This window comes from Anser brachyrhynchus (genome assembly GCF_964034855.1).
Source record: "Anser brachyrhynchus genome assembly, chromosome: 2".
In the NCBI taxonomy this organism is placed as follows: domain Eukaryota; kingdom Metazoa; phylum Chordata; class Aves; order Anseriformes; family Anatidae; genus Anser; species Anser brachyrhynchus.
In genome coordinates this window covers 18,115,274-18,141,321 of record NC_137695.1, presented here as the reverse complement: position 1 = coordinate 18,141,321, position 26,048 = coordinate 18,115,274, and the positions used below count along the sequence as shown (strand labels likewise).

At 36.9% G+C, this 26,048-nt stretch overlaps 1 protein-coding gene across 4 annotated transcripts; it reads right to left on the bottom strand.

Annotated features, from left to right (window-relative positions):
* Positions 1 to 1,802: 1,802 nt before the first annotated feature.
* On the bottom strand, positions 1,803 to 25,930 carry LOC308191166 (protein adenylyltransferase SelO-like). Of its 4 annotated transcripts, none has more exons than XM_080583359.1 (17): positions 25,794 to 25,930; positions 24,091 to 24,219; positions 23,068 to 23,124; positions 22,870 to 22,968; positions 18,743 to 18,810; positions 17,903 to 17,990; positions 16,555 to 16,624; positions 15,830 to 15,902; positions 14,996 to 15,079; positions 12,762 to 12,891; positions 12,051 to 12,095; positions 11,882 to 11,963; positions 11,698 to 11,790; positions 11,148 to 11,227; positions 9,905 to 9,948; positions 4,794 to 4,873; positions 1,803 to 4,445 (listed from the first exon to the last, which is right to left on the bottom strand). In XM_080583359.1, exons 4-17 carry the CDS (start codon positions 22,905 to 22,907, stop codon positions 4,323 to 4,325), a joined length of 1,098 nt encoding a protein of 365 aa, XP_080439485.1. In that variant the 5' UTR covers positions 22,908 to 22,968; positions 23,068 to 23,124; positions 24,091 to 24,219; positions 25,794 to 25,930; the 3' UTR covers positions 1,803 to 4,322. The 4 variants fall into 4 exon arrangements, with proteins under 4 accessions (XP_080439485.1, XP_080439486.1, XP_080439484.1 ...); XM_080583360.1 differs by lacking the exon at positions 25,794 to 25,930 and adding an exon at positions 24,497 to 24,589; XM_080583358.1 differs by lacking the exons at positions 22,870 to 22,968; positions 23,068 to 23,124; positions 24,091 to 24,219; positions 25,794 to 25,930 and adding exons at positions 19,018 to 19,261; positions 20,864 to 21,220.
* Between the last annotated feature and the right edge of the window lie 118 nt (positions 25,931 to 26,048).

Sequence of the window (26,048 nt, the reverse complement as noted above, 5' to 3'; positions counted from 1 at the left end):
TGTGATTGCTGGTAGAAGTGGCTGCATGATCCATGAATGCTACTGTAGAGGGCAAAGGTGGTTGCCTTTAATAATCCGCCTGGTTTTGAACTTGAAAAAAATATAAAAGCATTTTAACTACAAGGTTTTACAAGATTGTGTGGTGATGCTAAGAGCTGACTATGTCTGTGCACAGACGGCGGGGAGCTAGGGTGGTGTCTGCAGGGACCCCCTGTGGAGTGCAGGCAGGAGCAATGTAAAGGAGGCCACGCGCTCCACACCAGCGTCACACCGCGCTTACTGGGGGTGAGTGCGCTCCCCAGTGGCTGTGTCTTTGAGTCAGGTGAAGTACTTGACCAGTCTGGAAGAGGTAGGGGGTGTTTTTGGTTCTCTGGGGTCATGCAGATGTAGTAAGCTACTGGTGCCTGGCCCATCAGGGCAAAACTTCTTGCAGTCCTACGGTATTTGCAATTTTTGGTGGCTACAAGAGCATATTCCTTCACACGGCTGCAAAGACCAAGACTTCAGTCTGATCAAGCACATGTGGTGAACACGCAGTATCGAGGACACACAAGCCTCTGACAAGTTGGAGCACCACGAAGCAAAATGTGGTTGTATCGCCACTTCACCGCTAGGAGGAGAAGCTCAAAGCATTACACGTGAAAGGAGAGGCTGGAAGCAGGCAGCAGGGATGGAAGGATGGACACGAGGAGCTTGTAGATCACGGAACAGGGATACTTCAGTCAGGGAAGTGCCAAACTGAGTCACCAGAAAATGTTTGTGACATACCTCTTTAAGCACCCAGGCTCCACTCCCAGAGGACAACATGGATGAGACTGAAGACTGTGCAGAGGTCACCTGTGCTGTGGGTATGGCCTGTTAGGGTACCAGGCCTTTTTATTTAATATAGACAGAGCCCATGCAGGTCCTAGTGGTCTTCTAGTTCCCTTGCTTTCACCAAACTGAGCAAAAAGCTTGCAGCTGGAGAACTGCGTTCACTGATACAACCGTTGAAACCGGTAAGTTCTGAACTGACATGCAAGAACAATTCAAAAGGTACCTTACCATCTCCAGAGAGCCAATCTGAGACATGCTTTTGAAACCAGTGCAAGGATCGTAAGCTTAACCAACTAGGTTGGAGCTTGAACTAGTTTTAAGTGCAGGAGAAAAAAATACTAACTAGCTAAAAGTAGGAGAGTTAAAATTAAGAGCTTAACAAATGAAAAAGGTTCTGTCTCTCACTTGCTTTCCCTATCTACCTCATTTAAACAACGTGCAGAACCATCAGATGCGAAAGAGCTGGGTGTTTTTTTGTGCATTATTAGGAGTGCTCATCTTTGAATCACTTAAGTGACACCAGCTGTCTGCTACCCAACTACTTATATTTCATAAAAGAAAATAGGTTTGATTTATGTACTCAGCATCAAACTAAAGTGGCATATGTTCTTAGGCAACTGCTGCACAATGAGCTATTTTCTCTGAGTTCACAAAGCACTAAGATTTTTACACAGCGTTCCTAGCGTTCACTCTTCTCACAAGAATGCCCAGCCTCCTGCCCTATTTCCTCCCTTGTCTTTGTTACAGCACAATAAACTCAATTTTATACATTTTACAGCCTCAGTCAGTCATAACTCATGTACTTAATTTTACACACAAATAAGAGCTTTCTTCAAGAAGAATCAAAGCTGACAGAAAACTCCAGAGATCGATCGAAACGCTGTAATGATTAGACCTTTATCAACTATTTTGTGTATGTAATGGTGGCACTGAATTTCTGAAATGTAAGTACTCAAACTTTCCATTCAAATAACAGAGCTACTAGCTCAATGATACAAAATTATCTGGCTTTATTTGGCACCAAGAAAAGATGCTACAAAATAGAAACAGATCTTCAAAACATTTGTAAAAGAAAAGATAAATCAATCCTCCTTCCCCTATCTAGCCTTCTGCCATATGAAATTGTCTTACTCCTGTAGTTATGTACATTAGCAGAGACTGAAGTTGCAGCATGTTATTCTTAACCTTTCTTCGTATCTCAAGGGGAAGCAGTCTCAGCAGCTATCTTTTTCTTCGGGCTTTTACATTGCTGGTACAGAAGAAGGACCCACTCCAAGAGACCATTTTTTTCACATGGAAAAGAAAAGTCCACACATGGGGGATCACCATTGCTGACCCTCGTAACAGTTCTCCAATATAGAGAGAAGACAGTACAAACAAGTAACTGTTTAATCAGTACTTCTATTTCCCATCTGCTTTTGCATCACTGCTGTGTTTATGTAACATGAAGGAAGAGGCAGCTCCAGAGCAGGAAGCAAAAGCCCATGTAAGAATTTTAGGAATTACATCATGAAACACAGTACTAATGTTTACAGTGTAATCATAAACCATCATAATTAAAATCTAGAAGTAGAAAGTGAGGTGGTACAAAATTCTGAGCATCATGTGGTCTCACTTCTCTACTTTGACAAAACAGAAGGTAGTGTTCAGATAACCATGTATTTTTCAGGTACTCTATTTCAGGCACTTCAAGAAAAAGAAATTTAAATGGACCTTGTGGCAAAAGTACAGGACAACTATTACATAGGGATTATTGACAGTCCCCTACAAACTGGGATACGTGCATATTCTCTTTGAGGGAAACAAACAGAACAGAAGAGATTCAGTAGAACTAAGACTTACAAATCGTCTTGGCCTTGCAGAACACCTGAAGGCAGCGTGATTACCTGTAACGGTCAGCAGCACTATTATGAAATCGGAGTAGTCAGGATGACATTTCATCACAACACCTTATTTTGCAATTACCCGAGAGCAGGTATCGTTGGCAATGTTCCCACAGGTTGTAAACACAGCCCACGGCTACAGGGCTTTTACAGAACTCCCTCACCACCCCACTCCTTTTACCCGGAGCTGTTGCCAGCACAAACAGTAACCCAGTGGCTGCAGAAAAGCACTTACTGCTCGCACAAGGAATGTTAACTCAGGCTGAGCAACTGTATATCTGAGGGGAAACCATGCTGAATAATTGCACTGATTGTATTTAAGAAGCAAAGGCATTTGTGTATTTTTTGTAGTCAGTGAAAGATTTCTAATAACGCAGATTTCTTTTCCCCCACTAATTATATTTCTAGAAATAGATTTGTGAAATGCTAATCATAGCACTTAATACCACTTCAGAAGCATTCCATTTCAGAAGCAAGTGAAGAGATCCAAATCTCTTCAGAAGAGATTTGGATATTCTAAACCAATCCGTTTTGGATTTGGGAAGGGCAGAGGTAACGTCAAGAAATAACAAAACGCCAGATAAGTGAATTTTGCTAGCAGAACGCTGCACTTGAGAGCTTGCATATTAGTTTTAGCTTAATTACACACAAAGTTTTGTGATGTGGAATTGGAGCGTTAAACAAAGATAAATACCAGGACCCTGGACTCAAAACAAAGATGAGTCCTGCACTGTTACAATCCAAGGCACTGCTATGTAACAGCTTCAGTTGAATTTTAAATATTTTCCCTGCAATATTTTTGTCAGACCAACAGCATCAGGAAGCTGACTGCAAAAGGTACATTGACCTGACAGTGTACCAAATGGGGTGCAAGAAAGTCCTTTTCCATATCCAACCAGTGAATGTTTCCTGAGTCATGATATCCACACACCAACAATCTCTCTACTACTATCAGAAGATAAACTTTCAAAGAACAGTAAGCCAGGCTTAACAGGCACCTGACTCTGGCAAAGATACCAAAACCTGTTCTGGGGCAAGTCACTCCCAAGACAGGTGTATTTGCTTACAATTTAATTCAATTTCCTCTAAATCTTCATTGGCAGCTTAATGGGACAAAACAAGGTCAAGAAGAGAAGAGGTAATAAGGTCTAGGTGTAAGGTGGTGCTCTGCAAGACTTCACCTTTATATCTTCAGATGAAACTACATTTGGTAAGTGTGCAACAACAATGAGAACATTAATCAGAACATTCTATGATTAAAAAAAAATTAGATGTATTTTAAATTGACCAGCCCTTTAGACATTAACACCTGATCAGATGTGAATTCTGCGATGTTAAATATGACAGTTTGGCAGAATTTAAATATTAGGACTCAAATTAATGCACAGCTGAATACACAGGGCAGAGTTATTAAATGCCAATATGATTTGTTGATGCAACCATAGTGGTTCATTTCTTTAATCTTTATAAAGTTCATCAAGATCTTGTTTAGCAGCATAGCAGATTCCAGTCCACATAGAATAAGAGGGACAACTTCCTCTGGCTTGATTCCTGTTTGAAGGCCTGAGCCATTTTTCCAATGGCCAAGACCTTTACCATTTTTCTTGCTTGTTTAACTTCCTCTCAGGATGAACAGCTTACTTTAAGATCCTTGGCCCAAGCTGGTGGGCGTAGGGAGTAGCCTGCTTTCTCTGCAGCCTTCTGTCTCCGAAAGGGATTTTGTAAAATCTGTTGTAGGAGGTGAACCTAGAAGCAATTAAAATGAGTAAGTTTTTATACAATATGTTTTCCTGAAATTAAGAAAAGTCTCTGCCACTTTATATTGTGCACCGTCCTGGCTCCAGAAATTGTTCCATGAGTTACTTACTATTATTAGAATTACTATTATAATGATGAACACTTTTTATAATTAATACTATTAACATTGCTAATATCATTGATAGCATTATTGCTGTTATAAGTAGTGATTGGCATGACATGGAACAATGTTGGTCAAAGTGTAATATGGGTTCAAAGTGCAAATGCAACAATTGTTTCATTAACATTCAGAACAATTACTAACAAATATATCAGGAAAGGATTAACTAATTTTACCTCTGAAAAATCATTCAAATTGGCTTTTTGCACTGCTGATTCTGCCATCCAATTTCTAAGCACGTATCTGGGATTAACAGCTGAAACCAAAAGTAAATCATGATCAATTCAGTTAGACATAGTCAACAAAAACAGAACACAGTCACAGAAGAAAATTCACTGAAGTCTTCAGGAATTTTTAATTTGCAGATCAAAAAACACATATAAGAAGAAAATAGAATGAATGCCTTTATTTATGAGCTGCTAAAATATTTCTTTAATCTGCACAATGAGTAACACCAAAGTCCCATCACCCATGTTTAAAACAAAAATTAGAACAGGGTAGAGCAACAGGTTGATAGAAAAAGAACTTCCTGTTTCCAGCAGACTTTTAGTTTAGTTGACTACAGCCTAGGTTCCTGGTACACTGTTGGAAAGTATATTTCAATGTCAATATATTCCTGAGACCAAAATAACGAATAATATTATTTAAGGTAAAAAGGAACTAATAAGATATTCATAAAACCATATATACTAAGATTTTTCTTCTTCTATATAACGTATCAAAAGGTTAGCCATAAAAGCCTTTAATGTTGCACTTCAGTTGTGTTTTTTTTTAAGGAACCATTTTTTCAACTTTGTTGTTCCTTTTTTTTTTTTAAATCCACATTTTTTTCCACAACTGTCTGCTGTATCTTTTTCGAAACACCCGTGACGACTGCCTCGCTTCTCTGACATGTTCCAGGCTGATTGTGTCTAATTAGTGGTAGGGAGATCATAAGGACCCTGAAAATGAGACTACTGAATTAATAACCCAGGCTACATCTTCGTGGATGGTAAATAACAGCTTATAAAAAGGAGCTCTGCCAAACTGTATGCCAAGGAAAATGCTCATAAGCCTACATGGTTTTTATTATCAATTTGTTAGCAGATAGAACATCAACACAACTTTTATTTTTCCTCTGCAATTAAAGCAAAGGATTCTGCTTCAGAAACAGTTTTCCCTTTAATTAATGATCAAAACAATCTTACAGATTAATTGTAACACGTATTTCCAGCTTGCATCATACATCTTATTTTGACACTGGTCTACATATTTTCCCAAATTCAGTAGCTGATTTATCCCACAAAGAGATTAATTAGTAATGTCAGAGACATTAGCACCTATGGCCTGTGATTTATGGACATAAAAAAAAATTCATCTGTTCCTTCCCTTTCCACTGACGTCCCAGTAAGGTTTTGTATAAATAGATGTTAGCTCAAGCCTCATATTTTATATAATATGAAATATTTCTTTCAAAAAATCAACGCAGCTGTATATTCCTCTTGTCCTGGTTTTGGCTGGGAATGGGCAAGTGGCTGTGTGGGGCTCAGCTGCCTACTGGGGTTAAACCTCAACCCTTACAAATTCCCTTACAGCTTATTTGAAAGAAATTAGAGAAAGCAAAGCATTCACGAAAACCTCCACCCCATATTTCCCTCTATTCATTCCTGTAGTCAATTTGTTATCATCTTATTTTATTTACAAATAATAGCATGTTATGAGGGGAAGGATGAGAAACAATATTTTAGATAACAAGATTAAACTTAGTTTATTTCTATTTCTCAATTCACTCTCTTCTTGCAACTCCTTATACTGCTTCTTCAGCTTGCAGACATAACTTGTTTATCCTAGTTGGCTACCGAGGCAATTGACAGCTTTGAGGAAAGCTATGACAAACCTCCTCCTAAGGTTTTGTGGTCAGACAGTCACAGGACAATTCATGATTGAGAGCTCCCTGCAGAGAACTGGTGCCTAGCTCAGTGAACAGACTTCTCTGTAATATGCATTGCTTCTTAAAAAGGACCATTTTACCAGCTGACAAACTAGAATTTACTGAAGCTATGTAATCAGCGAAACAACACTTGCATGATTATTTATGTCTCACAATATAACTAAATTCTTTATGTTTGGAACTAACGATAGCCATTTTAAGCCACAGAATTTGACATAAAGCAGCATTTCACAATGGGTCTTCATGTTAATTAGAAAAGTAAAGGGCAGAAATCACTCTCTGCTGCAAGTCCTGTACCCTGACCACTCACATTCCTGCCAGAAGAGGGAATGTGAAGCTCTTTGACAAGATGAGAATGTGGGTTGAAACCAGAAGCACTTCATCTATCTCAGATGACACTGTCACTTACTAAACAAGCACAAAGCAAGACAAAGGGAACGTTCACAGAACCATACAGTATCCTGAGTCGGAAGGGACCCACAAGCATCATTGAGTCCAACTCCTGGGTCCCCAAAGGACCACCCAAAAAATCAGACCATATTTATTAGAGCATTGTCCAAATGCTTTTTTATAATGTTCCTCCATTATAAAAGCTGCCCAGGTTTTTATAATGACACTCAGGCACTGTGTCCAGGTCTTAACTTGAGAATTAAGACTGAAATGCAGTGCATCCAGATATAGGAATTATTGTTTTACACATTAGTGTTGCGCTGCATGTACTTACATAAATTAAACAAAAGCTGACAAATAGATTGGCCATTGGGAACCCTGATCACCCCTCACATAGCCATAACAACACCCTGCCCTAACCACTAAAAAAAGCCTTGGTAAAATAATTTGCTCTGGCTGAGCATGTGATTCAATCCTGTAAATGGATTTTCAATACTTAAGTGGGATAACAATGTAAAAAGAATACTAAAAGGTGGAGAAGTGAACATATGACTCATACAAAAATGGTAACTCACATTAAAACCATAACTTATATTAGTAAGAGAATATTTGTCCCAGAAATACATTCTTAAAAACTGCAAATTGACAAGTTTTACAGTGGAGTTAAAAATACCTGTAATTGACACAACTGACAAGATAATTATGAAAGAATAAGATAAGTCAGATAAGAAAAGGACAAAGCATAAGAAATTTGGTGCCCTTGCAAGTTTTTTATGATCTGGCCTAAAATATTTTTATTTTTCTCTTTTTAACATATTTCTTTTGTATTCCAATAAATACAATGATAGACTTGTATTGGGACTTGGATTATCAAAACTTTTTGATCAACTCCTAAGGAACTAGGTGTATGTAGTACATGATAAAGTGCTACTAAGAACTAAAAACTCAGTGAAGAGAGAAAAAAATATTTTTTTTCAGACTGAGCTCTGCTCACAGAGGCCACCCCTGCAGGCACCCCTGCTATTAAACGCAGGTGGATGTGGCCTGGAGCCAGATTTGTGATGCATGTTGTATTGACAAGGGGCAGCTGGTAAAGGAAATAGTTTTAAAAATTATATTTTCAAGAGACCAAGACAGGTGCCTAAGAGATCAACATAAATGTATGGATGCCATAGAAAATAACAACTTTTTAAGAAACTTCAGTCACACCGTAAAATGGAGAAGCTAGCAAAAAATGTAACAAAGTCTGTTGATCTTTTAAAAGAAAAAACACAATTTTAAAGAAAACAATAACAAATTGACCTCAGTAGCCTGTCAGGAATTTCTGCTTGCTCTGTTGCAGGAACACGGAGTGATGACAGATTATGTGGAACTTATCTAATTTAACCATGAATGTTTGCATATCAAGCTTCAGTCTGCTACCAAAGCTGAGACCAGTAGCAGAAGTATGATCCTGGGGGAAAGCCTTCTCCTTGTTTTTTCTGTCTCCTATACCATAAAATCCTCTCAGATGTGTGTGGATAAACGTGATGCTGGTTTACAGAAAATCTTCCCAAACTGAGAGCCTTTCTGATTTGGAATGAAAACTCAGAACGTCCTAACTTCACTAAAAGCAGATTCACAAAAACATAGAAAAAGAAAAATAACAAAAATGAAAAGTGTTATTAGATGGCTGTCAGCACTAAATTTGAGCTAAGGAAAGCAGGGAAGCTGGGAACTTCAAAATAGTAGTTGAGCTAAAAGCCTTGAGCACCACAGTTAAAACTTCCCAACCATACAAAAATACAATATATACAAAAATAATAAAACAAGTCTTTATTCTTGGTAACTGTTCTCATATTAACTTTGTAAAAATGCATGTGAAATTGTAAGAAGCATTCTTAAAAATGTATGGAGCATTAGTTAGAAAATGTGGATGAAAACAGCTTGTTACTATCAGTGCTCAGTGCTATCTCCTGCCATTTCCTACAAAATCAATTAAAGCTTTTGAACAAAGCAACCAATCAATATCTAATGAAAGAGTGCAGCCATTTCCATTAGAGATGTGAATAAAGCACCTGCAAAGCAGAATAACAATGAAGCTTATACTACCTCTTGTGCAGAATTTGACAGATCCTGCATTCACTTCACTCCCCTTTGTCCAGAAATTTTCAGTTGTCATTGCCTTTTGTAGGCACATTTCACAAGTTTCCCACTGCTTATTCCAAATCCAAAAAAAAGAAAGAAAAAAAAGAAAAAAAAAACTTTCTCTGGATAACTTCTAGAATTTCATATCCACTGTTTCTGCTGTGATAGACAGCTATGTATCTTTACCATTTTGCATTTAGAGTAACTTGGTGAATTAAAGTAAGTGGGATATCTAATCACGCAAAACCACACCTTCCTTTCTTGATTGTACTTCCACAAGCATGAAGCTTTTTTCTCCAGGTGCACAAAAAAAAATGGTTGCCTATCAGAAACATGAATTCTTTATAATATGTACAGAGGATTTGGACATATTTGAACACTCGGATAAATCCTAGCCCATCGAGCCAATACAGGATGGCTATTAACTATTTCTTGATGTTATCAAAGTTTCATTACTGGAGAAGAACAATGTTCTTCTCAGCAATGCAAACTGTTAGGATCACAGACTGCTAAAGGAAGGAAGTAAAGATTCAAGGAAAAGAGAATGGACTCAAGAAAGCAGATCTAGCTGAAGTGGAAGGGCATCTCTCACAAGGAAATCAAATCCTAGGGGCCTTTTAACAGAGCACCCTACTTTGTAATGAAACGTTAAATTTGGATAGAAGCCAGAACACATCCACCATTTCAGGACACTAAGGTGAAGCCAAACTTGAGACATCACAAAACACTGACAATCAGGTTACATTTTAGTTCTCCTCAAAAGGAAAAATTATTAACAGTAAAGCAACGTAATTAAGAAGTTAGTAGCCACCTCCAAGCATATGACTTCGTCTTACTTACCTGTCATTCTTCTTCTTCTCTTGATGTCTGTATCACCCTTGCTACTAAATACAAAAACAAACAAAAAGGTAATTGTGAATGTTACTCATTTACTTTTTTCTCATTCACGTCTCTTCTCACCTTTTTACTACAATAACCATCTACTATTCACAGACAGTAAGCCAATAATTCCACTATTTGAACCACAAGAACTGAACAAACACTAAGTGGTATATTTATTTTTCTCTTGTGTTTCTCCTTACCCTTTTTCAAGGTATCAGCCATGAAGTATTCAATTTCCTTTTCAGAACTTGGGTACACATACCTCCTCTGTGTTTCCTCAAGGAAGGTCTGCATCCACTGTGCAATAGCTGATTGTAATTCCCATAATGAATATATTCCAAATAGCTTTTGTATCCTACTGTAGATACATATATATATTTACCTCATACTCTTTAAGTTGTAATGGCAAATATGGCAAATATTATGGAGTTATTTGTTAAACATAACTGACACACGTGCTTTCAGTGGATTTTTTAAGTACCAAATCAGTAACTACAACTTTGATAACACGGAACATGACTAACACATTAGACTTGGGAAAAAATGCACTTTCTTGTAGGTTTTGTATCTTGTATTAATATTTTTCTTAAGAATTGTATTTACTGACTAAAATTTCCAAGTACCCAATATGTACGTCTTTCCACTAGTCAGCCACGCATAGCATATATGACTAAGAAAAATACACGCAGTCTTTATTGATTTAAGATAAAAGAACTGGTAGAAAGTTCTAACATGAATGTCCCTATCCACACAACTACAGTGCTGTCCAAACACAGTCTGCATATTCACAGCTGTGCAACTTCCACCCCCAGTCATCCTAAGGCAATACTAGTATACAGTAAAAAATATACGCATTGCCAGTAATGAAACACTATCCATTCCTATTTATTTGCACAGCCTGAGTTTCAGGTTCAGCTATTAACTTGAAGAAATCTGATCAGATGTTCACCAAAGGATGCCAAAACCAGACCACTCCTCCCATATCATTTTTATGTACCTATGAGTCAAATCAGAACTATAATGGTAATTAAAGAAGTTAGCACCATGTAGAACCTTAAAGACAAAAAGAAAGGCATTACAAATCATGTCTAGTCTAGCTTACCAGTCCCAATAAAGGTTACAGAAAACACTGTAGATTCTGGCATTCTGGGCAAATACACAGTTGCTGATATTTTTAAACTTGAAACTCCATCAGACTTACTGTTCTAATCGCAAGAGGTACATAGCGACCCATTCCGAGAATAACTTGTGTTTACCCAGATCCTGGAGAGCCCAGAACTCCTAAAGAGAAAGAAAGAGTTAATGGTAGATAACAGAATTTTGTTACTGTTAAGCAAAAACCAAAGTGAGCAAATTTTAAGAGGATATAAAGGAGAAACATGTAATGAATCCTCAAGGATTTCTTTGCCCAAAATTCTACTATCATCTTTATTTTCTATTTAGATTACTTTGTTTTGCCAGCATTATATATCTGTATTATTCCACCTCTGCTACAGCAAATTCTACCTTAATACCTCCAGCTCTTAACCCCTATTTTTCTTTAGTTTATATGCTGACATATTTTATTTTCCTTGCTGTTTAACTATAGGTATCACTCTCTTCTGTGCTTTGTACATTAGAAGTTAGGGAAAGGCAGTGGAGCTTCCCAGGAAAAGTAAACATTCCCCACATTATGTCAGGGCTCTGTCCAACCTGATTTACTCACTTGATATTGAGTGTTCCTAAAATGGGGTGCCTGTATTAATTAATACCTCAGGGATGCGGAGCTCCTTTAACTGGTCTTCAGTAATTTCACTCAGCTCTCGAAACGTCATTGTAAAGTCAGCCCTCCTATCTTCCATGAGCTAGTGAAATAAAGATATTTCTATAAGTGTTTTTTAAAGTATGGGGTATAAGTTCAGATGTTTGCCAACAGGATTAGCAAACCAAACTCACTTTTAGGAGGAAAGCAATCAAATAGTTGTCATCCTCATCGTCCCCAAGAAGACCCAATTTTGCTCTGAACAATTCTGTAAAACTGAAAATAGCAACATAGTTAGGAAATTGTCACATAAGATGATTTATAGTGTTGTGACTACAGGGGGTGAGTTCTAGAACTGCGTACCGGGTATAATAGCGTTGACCATATCCCTCCAGAATCTGGGAAGCTCTGCAAAAACAAATGAAATGTCAAATTCTATGGAACTACAGTACTACTGTGGGTGCGACCCTACTGTACACTAAGCAATAAAAACTTCTGTCTGATATCTCACAAACATCAATATGCTGAATCTGAATCAACTGGGATCTGTAGTGGGAAAAAGACTGAGGGGAAACAATTTCACAGACATCGAATATATCAACAGCTGTTGCAAAGAAGAAAAATGCAATCTGCCTTTCATACTGAGTAAGAAATCATGAGTTTAAACTGCACAAAAGAAGATTCATATCAGGAATCTTTACAGAAGGATATCAAAATACTACTCCATAATTTCAGGAGGCTGTACGGTCTTCCTATGTAAGCACCTTAAAAGAATAAGCTAGAAGAACCTATAATAGAAAACTACAGGCAAAGATCCTACCTTAGGGGAAGAAGAATAGCCCCCACAATATCTAGTATGGCATTCTAGCTATGTTTTGCTATTATTTATGATTGCTGAAATACTTTCTCCCCTCCCTCTACCTTATTCTGACAGATAATTAATTCAGAATCAATTTTCACTTAGAAAAAAATGATTTTAAAAGCTAATCCCTTTCTTTCCTATGCATATGGTGATTAGGGGTCTCCCATCTCACTAGTTCTTTTAAGCGTTTAGATATTTTAACGATTACTTACAGCTGCTTTTGCCTGGGATCCAATAAAGGTTTTAGAGCTTGTAACAGCTTGTTCAGATTAAACAGCCCAACATTTGCCTGGTTTCCTATTTTGTACCTCCCTTCATCATCAGATGTGTTTGGAACAAAATCTGTTTCAAACAAAGCATTGTTTTTGTAATTACTCCGTTGGGGAAAAGTAATCAATGTTAAAATACTGAAGTACATTCAATCTTATACTTACACAGTAAACTAATAAAAGTGCCGAAGATATTAAAATATTTAAACTTAGATCACAAGGATACTTATTTACAGTAGATTAACTCAAGATCTAATATTTGCAAATCTAGGAAGTACATACTTCACAGTCGCATTTCCATATGTCATTGGCGGCATTTTCCAACTTGAAGATACAAAGTAAATTCAGATGTTTAAACATTTTTAACACTAAAAATGTGGAAAAACGTATGCAATGTTTTCACTACATATAGTGCTACTATTAAGTACAAAGACTAAGCAAATAATTGTACAACTAAGTTCTGGATTTACTGGTAGTTTTGGAAAAGTAACACATACAAACATGCACTTAAAAAAAAATAGGCCACCTGAACAGGACTTTAGTTGAATAAGCAAGTTTTATGTATTCATTTCTGAAAAATTACATGTGCAAGTAAAGAAATCCATATTTGGGAGATAAATGTGTGATAGGTAAACTACAGGGTATCAAGAAGTTGTATGTACACATATCTACAGCACTGGTCTTAGAACAGATGCAGTATGAACCGCCTGCCCAGATAAAAAGCAGATAAGCTGATCAATGCATACTGCATTGCCTGAAACCTCAGAGGACATCAATATCAACCAGCATTAAGGAGGAGACCTGTGACACATCTGTCAGGTCTGGAGATCAGTTCAGATCTGAATCTTTAGCTCTAATACATTTCATCCAATTCTAGGGTGCAGTGGGTCTGGCTAGGATGGAGCTAATTTTCTTCATGGCAGCCTGTATGTTGCTGTGCTTTAGGTTTGTGACTAAGACCGTATTGATATCACACAAAGGCTTTAGCTGAGCAGTGCACAGCATCAAGGCCTTCTGCATTCTCACTCTGCCCTCCCAGCAAGTTAGGCTAGGGGTAAGCAAGAGGATGGGAGCTGACACGGTCAGGCTGGATGACACCAACTGATCAAAAGGATATTCCATGCCACATTATTCATCCCTGCCTATGGCAGGGGCGTTGGAGTTAAGATAATCTTTAAGGTCCTTTCCAACCCAAGCCATTCTATGATTCATTCTATAATGTCATATTCAGAAAAAAAAAAATGGGGAGTGCTCTTTCCAAAGTACTTCTTGAGGACAGTTGGGCATCAGTCTGCTGGTGCAAGTGACTGCCTTGTATCACTTGTTGTGTTCTCCTCTCCTTTTTTTTTCCTCTTCATTTATTAAACTGTCTTTAAGTTGACCACAAGTTTTTTCTCTTTCAATTCTCTCTCTCGCCCTGTAGCAGTGGGAAATGAATGAGTGGCTGGTGGGGGCTTAATTACTGGCTGAGGTCAACTCACCATAAAAGACAAGATCTGAAGCCAGAAAAGACCTGTTTTCTCAATACAGTAGAAGTTATATAAAATCTACTCTCATGAGATGTCCTTAATTTGAGGCTGTAATCTCATGAAAACAGATTATAAGATAACCACTAGTGGTTCTGAAGCTTACTCAGATGAAACTTTTCAAGCAATAATCAGATGTAATACATTTATGTATGTACTAGACCTACACGTATTAATCTCAGACTGAGTTCATATTTTCAGAGAAAAGGGTAGATTTCATTTCTTTTCCTCCAATATATAATTAGCTGCTGTGACTACAAAGCCAGAGCATAACGCATACAAAGTTGTATACAATATTTGGCATAGGCTGCTTATAGAGATATGCAATTTTAATATTTTTTTTTGGGGGGGGGGGTTCTATTATGGCATCTATTCAAATGAAGAAATCCATTAGGAAACATTCTTCATAAAAATGGGTTTAATAGTGACATTTCATTTTTAGACTTCTAGCACTTGAAACACAACCTGCATAGCATATTATAAAACTGGTCTTTGATATATTTTCCCCTAAAATTCTTCAAACAATACACGTACTTGGGATTTTTCTGCTAATAACAATGTATGTTTTCATGCACACCAAAATTACATAAACTGATATAAGACATTTATTTTAAGTCAAAAATAATATTTAAAAATGGGTGCTACACTCACTTGGATCATAGGAGTCCATAAATCCAAATGGACCATAATCTATTGTTATGGATAATAAACTGAAGTTATCTGTATTGCACACACCTACAATTAAACAACAAGGAGAAATAAAAGTTAAAGTTCTACCTGAACTCTGTAGTTTCTAGAAGATTTCCTGTGAAATCAATCCACCAAATCTACATAACATTGGAGCAGTTACCTTTAAGAAAACAGATTCAGGAAAATAAACTTGTGTCTATTCTTGACCTGGCAAGCATTTAAAGTATGAAAACTAGAAACTTTTGCTACATTATCTTGCATCTGGTTTTTATACCTAGGTGGCACTGTTTCCTTCTCCATTCAGCACAACACTGTTTTGAAACAGCATCTTGCACAACTTGTCAATTAGTTTCTTCTTTCCAAGTTGACCACGTGCTGTATTAGCAACACAATGCTCTTTTATATTTCATAATGTAAATCTGAAACAAAGGTGGACAGCACTCTATTCTATACACTATAAAAGAACAGCTTTTTATGTAGGTGAATCAAATTCCCAGCAATACATGACATCGATACATGGTCTTTGTACACCAGACATCCACAACAATTCTGAGAAGCCCATATGCTTGTTCTGTTCCTGGCTTCTGTCAGATACAGTCATGCTTTGAAAAATCAGGAAGTTCTCTGTGTTATGAAAAGAACTGTTCAGTATTAATGTGCAACAGATATTGCTGTAGGCACAGACATCAGAAGGACTGAAGAACAAAGTGACAAACGAAAGCCATCTTTAAGTATACAACTATAAAGAGTCACTCCTGTAAAGCCAATACAGTGACAATATCTACTGCAGCTTACCATGTGCAAAACCCACAGACATCCACAATGCAATCAAATTTGCAGTCTCTGATACGACTGTAGAGAAAAATTCCTAAAATGAAATACACATTTTACTTCAAATAAAACTATGGAATACAATGAATAATGTAAACATTTGATTCACTTTAGAAATACTTAATACATTCTGGTTTTAAACATGTATCTTTGATCTCTGTCAGTTGGGACTGATAATTCACATTCTAAACGATGTGACTGCAGAACAACCTTATCCAGCAAAGACTATAGTTAAATAGGTACATTCAAGTACACTAAAAGAAATGTAAAAGTCCTAAAAAGAAATAAAGACACAATATATACTATTTTTATATTAGGAAGAACATAACTGATCCCATCATGACCACAGCTCACTTGAAGTCTGGGCAGTAAGAGAACAAAAAGTAATGGAAAGTGGAAGCTTCCCAATAAACATTTCCATAATCAAAAGTGGTGAAAAAAGAATGTTCATATTTGATTTTGAGAAAAACTGCAAGAAGCAGGTTTTCGTTGTTAGTTTTTTTGTTTGGTTGGTTTGGTTTGTGCTTTTTTTTAGAAGAGTAAAAATTGCTTTTGCTAATAAAACCAGGAAACTTATCTCAAATTTTAAAACCCTATAAACTGAAAAATTAAATAGCTTTGTATAATTTTTGTTCATGTGATTGTGGAAAATAAAAATAGCTTTATATAGCTAATAAAAAAAGACTTACCAGATATCGATCTGAATCATTCACAGCTATTAATGGAAAATGTTCCTGGATGATAAAGTCAAGCAATCTCCTGTAATATGAGATGCAGAATTCATTAAATAAAACAGGTACTTTTAGAACTGATCATTCAGAATTCTTACTTCTGAATAGATAATGCTGATCAACAGCTTGCTGCAAACAGGTATTAGAAAACTCTATTTATTCCTATGAGTTTTGGATTAAGCCCTTCCAAAAAGTTGAAGATAAAAGCTAATGTTCCAGTTATAAACATGACTGGAGACTGCCACAGAGTTAAAACCCCATGTGTTACATTTCCAGAGCACGTTAGGATCTGGTTTAGCATACTGTAATATCAATCTTCTAGGAAAAAAATAATTTGTGGAGAAGAAAAAAAAATGTATCACTACAAGGAATAATTGCAGATCAGAATACTCCACAAAGAAAAATTTTATGTCTGAATTCTTAGGAAATAAGGTTACTCGCCACATTAACTAGCCATTAACATGTTCATTAAATCCAATGGAACACAAATACTTTAATTAAAGAAAAAAGAAAAATGCAGTATTGTGTCATCTTAAATGCAGTTCCTTAATTCAGTCTTTCACTTTACAAGAAAACACTGCTGTGAGGTTTCAAAAAAGAGAAAGAAAGACAGTGTAGAGTCATTCAGGAATTTATCTTGAATTACCAGTTAATACAACAGCTGCTACTTCTCTTTCTTGATTTTAATCACCCTAAAACAATTTCTGTTGCAAGTGATTATCTACCAGCACATTACTCCTACGGGGGAATGACCAACATTAAAGTATTTAAAATAGAACTAAAAATTTGCCATGCTAATTGCTTGAGATGGAATAACATAAATTAATATAGCAAAAAGGCTTAAAGCTGTACAATAAATTCTTACCTAATATAATTCTCTGGTTATATGTGTTCCTCAAAAGCACAGCTTATACACCAAACTCATGCTAGTGACTTATTTCACATTTCTGCTAATTTAACTTCACAGACAACTGAAAAATCTAGGATCTTATTCACTGAATTTACAAATCTTACCAAAACAAACAACTTCCCCCTCCTCCCAATACTTAATTACCAAAACTATTTTAGCTATAATACCTCTCATTCTATAAGATCCTGGCCTTAAAAAATAGGTAAGGGATTTTATCTCTGTGAGTTGATATATTTTGTATGTTTGTAAAAAAAAAAAAATGTTATCTTTCTGAATTATGCAGTCTTCCTTTCTAAATAAGTTATGCCTAAATTTCAACTGTACATATACAGTCCAATATATATTTAATTGTTAAGAGAACTAAGAGAATGGTTACTATGAAGATTAAAATCAAACCTTTGTAAGTCCAGTTCCCCAGAATGAGCTAAGATTTCTAAGGATCCTATACGAAACCATGATTTGGCAAGACGTAGCACTATAGCACCTTAAATATAGACACATGTTTAAATGTAAACAGAGTATCAGCAAAACAAATTAATCCCATAGTAAAAGCCATTGTATGTTGTTTCTAGAGACAAATAATTTATACATGCATAGTTAAACAAGTATTTCTGTAAGTATGCTCAATGCATAACAGATGAATACGTATAATACTACTTTACTGTATGCTAATGATAAAGCTTAATTTGCTGGAAAGCAATTGGTATTTTTTACTCCTCCACATCTTCATTTGTTCAGTAGGATACACTATACCAGCAAACACAAGCAAAACTCTGGTATTAACTTTAGAATTCCCCCAGAGATGCTAGCAACAAAGAAAGAACCAACATAAATCATTTCTGATTTTTCCCCATGCTGTGCCATCCGACTCCATTTCAGAACTGGTTTAGAGGATGGAGCAATGGCACAGCCATGGCAGCGTTCCCATATAGTATTGCTAACAGAACGATGGGAATTTCCCCTAGATTTCAGTATCATTTTTGTAACGGCATGTGAAAAAAAATGAACCCCCTGCAACACATATGCCACAATCACAGCAAGTCTGTTCATAGGGCTTCATTTCTTTATCTAAGTTATGTTTGGGACCGACTTTCTTGGGAAAGGTTTTCTATCTCAATAAATGAAATGAAGCCTATTACACACCTTTATTACACATATATGGCATTAAAGTTGATTTTTGCAATGGGGAATTAAGTTACAGTATTGTATCGTATTATTCTGAAATGCATTCGTTACCTCTCTCTTTCTTAATATTTCCATTGTAAAACTGGTCTCTCCACACTTCATCGTCACTTACAACTATGCTGTAAGAAACAAGAAATGAAAATTAAAAGGTTACCTTAGGAAAAATAATTTGCATTGGAGATCAAGTAATATTTTATAAACTTCAGGAAAAAAAAAGCTTTGTTTTCACAAATAACACACAGCAAACAGTAAAGCTGAGGCTCACCAAGCTTCGTTAGCAAGACGTATTTCTTTTTTATTTAAGTTGCCCACTTTCCGTTACCTACATTGTTCTTTGGAAGGGGGTTGCGTTCAGAAAAAGTACTGCATTCATTTGGAACTTCAGTGACTGATTGATGTGATGATAACATAAAGAAGTCACAAGTCTCCCGAGGACAACAGCAAAATTAGAAAGACAGAGAAATTAGAAGCCAAATTGTTGCATCAGATGGAGGCTGCCCTTTATATGAGCCAAAACTGTTGTCTCAGTAACCTCGGGCACAGATCTTGGATCCTCAGCAATCAGGAGCTCTGCAAATAGTATCAATGCACAAAAAAAGGCATAATTTTGATGAAGCATTATAATTATTCCTTTCTTCTTCACTGCTACTTGTACTTGATTTTTTAAAAACAATATCCCCCTTTCAATTGCCTTAAAATTCTGCACATCCTATGCATTTTCACATTTATCTAAATATTGAGATTTACAAGTGCTTGGAAAATGACCGATTGTGCTTGCTCTAAAACACATCACGATTTGCACTCATCTTACAAAATAAAATCAGTAATTTCACTCTATTTTCTTTTATTATCAGAAAAAGAAAATTGCATCAATCATCACAAACCATGCAAAGGAACTATTTTCTCCTAAAGTTAATGTGTAGGAAGTTTCTCTCCAAAGCAACTGAGATTACACGAACCATTCAGCAGAAGGAATGCTTGGTGCTGTCTTTTGAAGGAAATGTTCTCCTTTCAATAGGGGCAGAATACCTCTTGTTTAAGAGCCTAGCAGCAGGAAAAATTACCTTATCTTATATAATTCTTTTTTGCTTGCTGAAAATTGAAAAAGGTCTTTCTATTCAGAATAGCTGGATGGCACAGTACTGGAAATTTAATGCAACTAAGTAAAGGTACCTTTTAGGTAGCTGAAGACCGTACAGAAAACAGAACCAAACCTTCCTTGGAGGAACACAGAAAAGGACAACAGGCAAATCTAATATTCCATTCATAAATATGACTGAAGACAGTCAAGAGTTGAAACAACTCCCAAGTGTTAAATTTAAGAGGTTACTATATAGTTTTTACATACTTTAGCATCAAGAGTTTGGAAAAAAATTAGTTGGACCAAAAATGTGGGGCATGCATATACACACAATATTTGTGAAAAAATCATTAGAAGGAATAATTTGTCTGAATTCTTACAACAGTAAAAATCAACAATAACTGTGGCTTTGAAACTATATTATAATTCTTTTCTGTATTTCTGAAGGCATCTAGTAGCTATCCAAAATGAATGCTCTCTATTAACTGCAGAGAAAAGGATGCGTATTGTTCCAAAGGCGGCAGGAAAGAAAATATACAGAAATTAAAATATCAAAAGTACTGCTTCGCAAACAATTAAAAATGTATCAGAGAAAATATCAGAGGCTGTAGGGCGGTTTGCCTACACTTTCACTCTCGGTGCTGCTGCTAATACTGAAGCAACATTAGGAAATTTTTTCCAGATGATTGTTTTGGAAACAATCATCTAATGATTGGTATGTCTGTAAGAGTAAGTATAAGAAGTGCTGACATAAGTGAGATGGAAGAATTGATCTTAATTGAAGATTGATCTTAATCAATCGAGAAAATCAAAAAATTTCAAAGCACTAGGAGAGAGTAGTCAGAACAATAATGTTACTCAGTTCTACTGTTCTGAACAGACCTCTGCCAAAAGGGTTGTTTCATTTTGACTGTGTAACTCTTAGCACACTTTCTGCCAAATTCTTACAGAACACCAGCACTTCTCTTATTGCTGACAAAAAATAAAATACAATGGGACAGCAATGTTTTGTTAGTTACTAATACAAGTTAACGGACAAGCAACACTTAAGAGCTGGACAGATAACTGAGCAGCCACGTAAAGATGCTTACATTACCACTACAAAATAGTTTTCACGTGACCCCTGACGTTCTTAAGTACCATTACTTGTTCAGCAGCACACCAGATGTTCATTCAGCCACAGGAAACAGAGCACTGAAATTGCTGTTACATCAGAGAAGCTGGAAGAGCATTCACAGAAGGATGGAGGGACTGGACTGCACCCCACCCCACCCCTACTACTGCCTTAAGGGCTAGACTTTACACTCCCTGCATGCTGTTTTGCCTGACCACCACGCGTTATGCAAGTAAGGGCCATTTCACTCTGAAAACTATACATATTGGCTCAATTTTTCGATCTACCCCACAAGACTGCTAACTAGTAGTCCCACTATGTGACTAAAATGGTACCATACGAGGAAGCGTTCTATATCTGGCAGTACAGTCATAAACTCTAGCACCCCGTTGGGAACACAGTACTTGAAATTAATAGAGCAAACCAACCTGCTGGGTGTTCTGGGATAAGCCGTAAGGCTTCTCCCCACACTTCTGCCAAGACTTGACAAGAAGTCTAAGTGAATCTCACCCGCCTCAGTACTACAGCTCCCCGTTGGGAAGAATATGGATTATCAGCTGGGGTTTTTCCAAATGAAGTCTTGCAAACAGTTTGGAGAGCCTGTACAGCAGTTAAGAGAGCCAGGCATTTAACCAATTTGCCGGCAGAGAACTAAAGCACACTGTGTACTCAATAGAATTTGTGCACTGCTAAGGAGTAATTTCATATTGTTTTGCACTGAGCAAATTGTTGAGACGACACCAAAGAAAGGACGTAACCTTGCCAGATGCTTTCCTGCTGATACTCAGGCAGATTTAACATTTTGCATCAATAGCTAACAGCAAAGGGTCTCAAGGTGAAGTCAGTGAATAAACCATCAAAAATGTCATTTACAAACACAGCACTTCAACAGAGCAAATGTGTTAGAATTAATGCTAGAGAGATTTGCAGGCACTTTGCAAATATAGAAACCTAGCCATGAGGCAGCTGAGTACTGGCCTTTTCTGAAGAACATTTACTTCTTTAAAGCTTGAAATTCCGGAGTACAGACATGAGATCCCTTGGAACACAAAATAAACTTGGCATTTTAAACACAATCATCTGAAAAATTCAGTTCACTTCATTCTGAGAAGGTCATCCAAATGAGTGAATTTATTAGTCCTCTTTGGTTCAGAGAGAATTAGTTTTAAATGAATTTTTAATGCAATCTCCCTCTCTGCGCAAGGGGTGTTGTATAAACAAGGAATTGGGAGCAACTACCTACACTCAATACTACCTCCAATATTAGTATCTATTTACCAGGCAATTTTTCCTACCAATCTTAAAAATTGCAACTGCATGACTATGACAATACATAAATAGTTACTTTCAACATTTTCCTACTTTCCAAATACTTAACTTTAGTGTAATAACAGACTCATTTATTAACCATGTAAAATATATTACTGGACTCATTGATTATCCTCATTCACTAAAGGTATTAGTATCATTTACAGAGCAGGAATCTAGTCCTGCTGGTTTTGCAAGCCTTTCTGGTGAACAAGAAGAAAAGAAAGAACTTCTCTTATTTTTTTAAGAGAATAAACTCAGATTGCAGTACCATAAAAACTGGTAAGGGGAGTTAGTGTTAGATACAATCACTCAAACTAATTTTCACTTCTTATTTTCTTCACAAATGAACTAGACTTCAAATTAAGGTAATTTAGTTATGACAGTCTTACATGCGCACAACAGCTGCTCACCACAATGCAAAGACAGTACATAATATAGTTTTTAAAGTAATATTTTAAAGCATACCAAAGATAAAAGTGAATGGATAAATGGCTGGAGCTTGTTATTACTAGAAAGTTTTATCCACAAATCTAAGAAACTATTCTGATTGCATACAGGCAAAAAGAAAGATGTGTCCTGGAAAACAGCTGTCCTGTTTTATGGATGCTCAGTGAAACTGAGAGACAAAATTGCCTTTAAATAAGGATATTGTGAAAAAGAAAAGAAAAATACCTGGCAGCTCTGCTTGTTGGAATTCCAAGATAGTGCATAGCCTCACTACACAAAAATTCTCGCACGGAAGAGCGAAGCACAGCTCTTCCATCACCATTCCTAGGGAGAACAAAGAAATAACCGATCAGTCATAAGACCTATGCAAATCTAAAAAAGAAAACATCAAGTTTTGGTATTTATGAATTAACTGCAACTCACCTGGAGTATGGGGTCTTTCCTGAGCCCTTCAACTGGAGTTCCCACCTTTCACCATGCCTGCAAAAATACCTTTAGAGTTTCTGACAATACTTCTTGAGGTTTGCATGAATCAGTTACACAGAACACAGAAGTGAATCAGTCTTTTCAAAAAATACCACACCTGTTTGTATATACTCCGATCAAGTGAGCTCTTCCATCACCCAGCTGACCTGCCCAGCTACCAAACTGACAAAAATGAAAACCAAGTCATTCTCTTCTATCGGTCATAGCAGTTATACTTAAACAGTACAAATCACATGCAGGTTCACTGTGATCTATACAATGCAACACGTTTGCTCAGGTAGTAACTTAGATATTGATCCCTAAGGCTGTATTTCCACACTCACATCAACAACAAATCAGAAAACCATGGAAAAAGAGTAATATGAGTAATTCCAATTTCCCCCTCTAACTTTCAGCTTCTAGTCTCTTTTATATAAGAAAGTTTTTAACTGACATGGCTTGAAATATATATAAATATATATATACTTTTTTTTTAGTGGAAATTACACATCAAATTCTGCCACTCTTTTCCATGAACAGTTTTATCTATTTCAATGAAATTTAACACTTATTAATCATGCTATTGCTGAATTCAGTGAGGCTCTGACCTTTTTCACTCCTCTGAGCTGGTAATACCTATCACAAATCAGAGCTTGTCAGGCTGCAGGGGTGCAAAGAAGACTCTGCAGCTAACGAAAGTTAAAGGGTAATTTGCTTCTGAGATAAAGAAAAGCAGAGAAAGCAGACATGGTACCATGAAAGAGCATTGCAGTTCTCTTCCACCTGTAGTCCCTACGAAGAGCAAATCCACAACCTAAGCATCCATAAGCATTCATGTCCTTTGGGCACATATTCATATACTTACAGGTATAGGTACGTATATATATATAATTCAAGTATATAATTAAGTATATAATATAATTCAACGTATAATTCACATGAAAAGAACTACATAATTCCATCTGGAAGAACAAGCGTTACCTGATGTCCTCCGTATCTGTGGGCCAATGGAACAGACCCAAGTATCACTTTCCCACCACTGACAAACTGCAGAAAATCAGATGTTCCTTGGACAGATATATGAAGATCCAAAATATTTTCAATAACATCCTGGAAAGAAAAAGGTAATATATAGAGTACTTGAATATAATCAAATTTTCAGTGGCAAAGAATGTGTTTTCTGTACAGGTTTTGTTATTAAAAGACATCTGATGGTAAGTTTTAAATGCTCTATTGGTTTAAAGTGAATATTGTTAAGTGTATATAAAGTGTATATTGTTTATTGACTTTCACAATAAACAGCTTATGAATATTAAAATATATTTTAGTACATGTGTTAACAATCACTATTAATTGAAGAGGAACAAAGAAAAAAATAATATCCAACCTTTGAAACAGCTACAAGAAGAACTTTGGATTTAAAAGGTGTAGGATAGACAACTGAAAAAATGCAGTTTCTCACGTTACGGACATAATTTTCCTGGATTGGATCAATTGGAAAAGAATCTGTAAACAAGAAACACATGAGAAATGTTTAAAAAATAGGAATTAACCATATTCTTGATAACTTTCCTCTTAAATCCAATGAAAATACTTCAGAAACAATTTTTAAAAATCACCCTTTGCCTGAACGTGTATTAAACCTGCATGAAAATCAAGCCCAAATAAACTTAGGGTCTTACTTTGTCTGGGATTTTTGAAAAGGACTGAGTCCTGCAGTTAAAGAAACAGGCAGAGCATGCCAGTTTTAAGCTCTAAAACTTATTTTGGAGTAGTTTCAATGAATAGTGATTGGAGCAGTCTCAGGGCAGTTTTATATTGCAATTATTTTCAACTCTAAAAGGTATTTTCAGACAGTGAACTCCAGCTTAGCTACTTGCACAGCTGAACGATGCACTGTAACGGAGGAAGCCACTGTGCACCCGTAACTGCGGCGTACAGCCCATTGGCAGTGATGAACACCGAGTAACCAGCTTGAAGTCTTCTCTGAGTAATGTAAACAGCAAATGAAAGGGGCAGAAGATGCATTTCTTGCTGTAGTAATGTACTTCATCCTTCTGTCAGAGCTACTCTGAGCGATGGTAAGAGAGGACAAACGTTGCTTCATACCACTGGACTGATGCTGGGGGTTTTAACATCCTTCCGGATTTTTGCTTGCAATAGTCACACAGTTCCATGTTAACTATAAAATTCCTATGCCTTGCAGACACCAATTTGTAAAAACACTAAGTTATTATCTCTGGACACTTGCTGTTGGCCATATTCCTCAATACCTCCAATGACAAATCCTGTTTTAGACAGCTGCCACAAGGTTTATCCCTGATTCTTGTTCTTACGCTTGCAAGCAATTCTACCACCTGAAGAAACCATTTATCTGATAGCAATAGGGAAATCATCTTTGCTATTACAGGCAATTCTGCATGCCTGAGCACTACACAGCCTTGGGCATTTCAAATCAGGTGTCAGTTTATCAATTTTGCATTAACATATAATTGGGACTCACGCATGATGATAAAATGTCGATGGGGGGGGGGAAATCAACCAACCTCCGTATGGCCAATCTACTTTTAATATTGCAGGTAGTACTTGACCATCTTTGTCATCACCACAAATCCCTCCAGCTCTTTCGAAACGAGGCCTTAATGACTGCTAATGACTTAATGATAGGGCAGAAGGCAGCGTACCTACGAGGCTGGCTGAGGAGAGCCCCCAGGCGCCGAGGCCGGCGGCTCCCCACCACATCTCCCCGCAGCCCTGCCCCAAGGGCGATGCGTTCACGCCGAGGGGAGCCCGGCAGAGCCCCCAGGAAGGGCAGAGCGGGTCCAGGTCCACACAGCCGACCCCGCAAGCCCAGACGAAGCAGGCGACAGCCCACGGGACGCGGAGCCGCAGCATGTCCCCCAAAAAGTGCCTTCTGACGGGGGGGAAGGGGACATGAG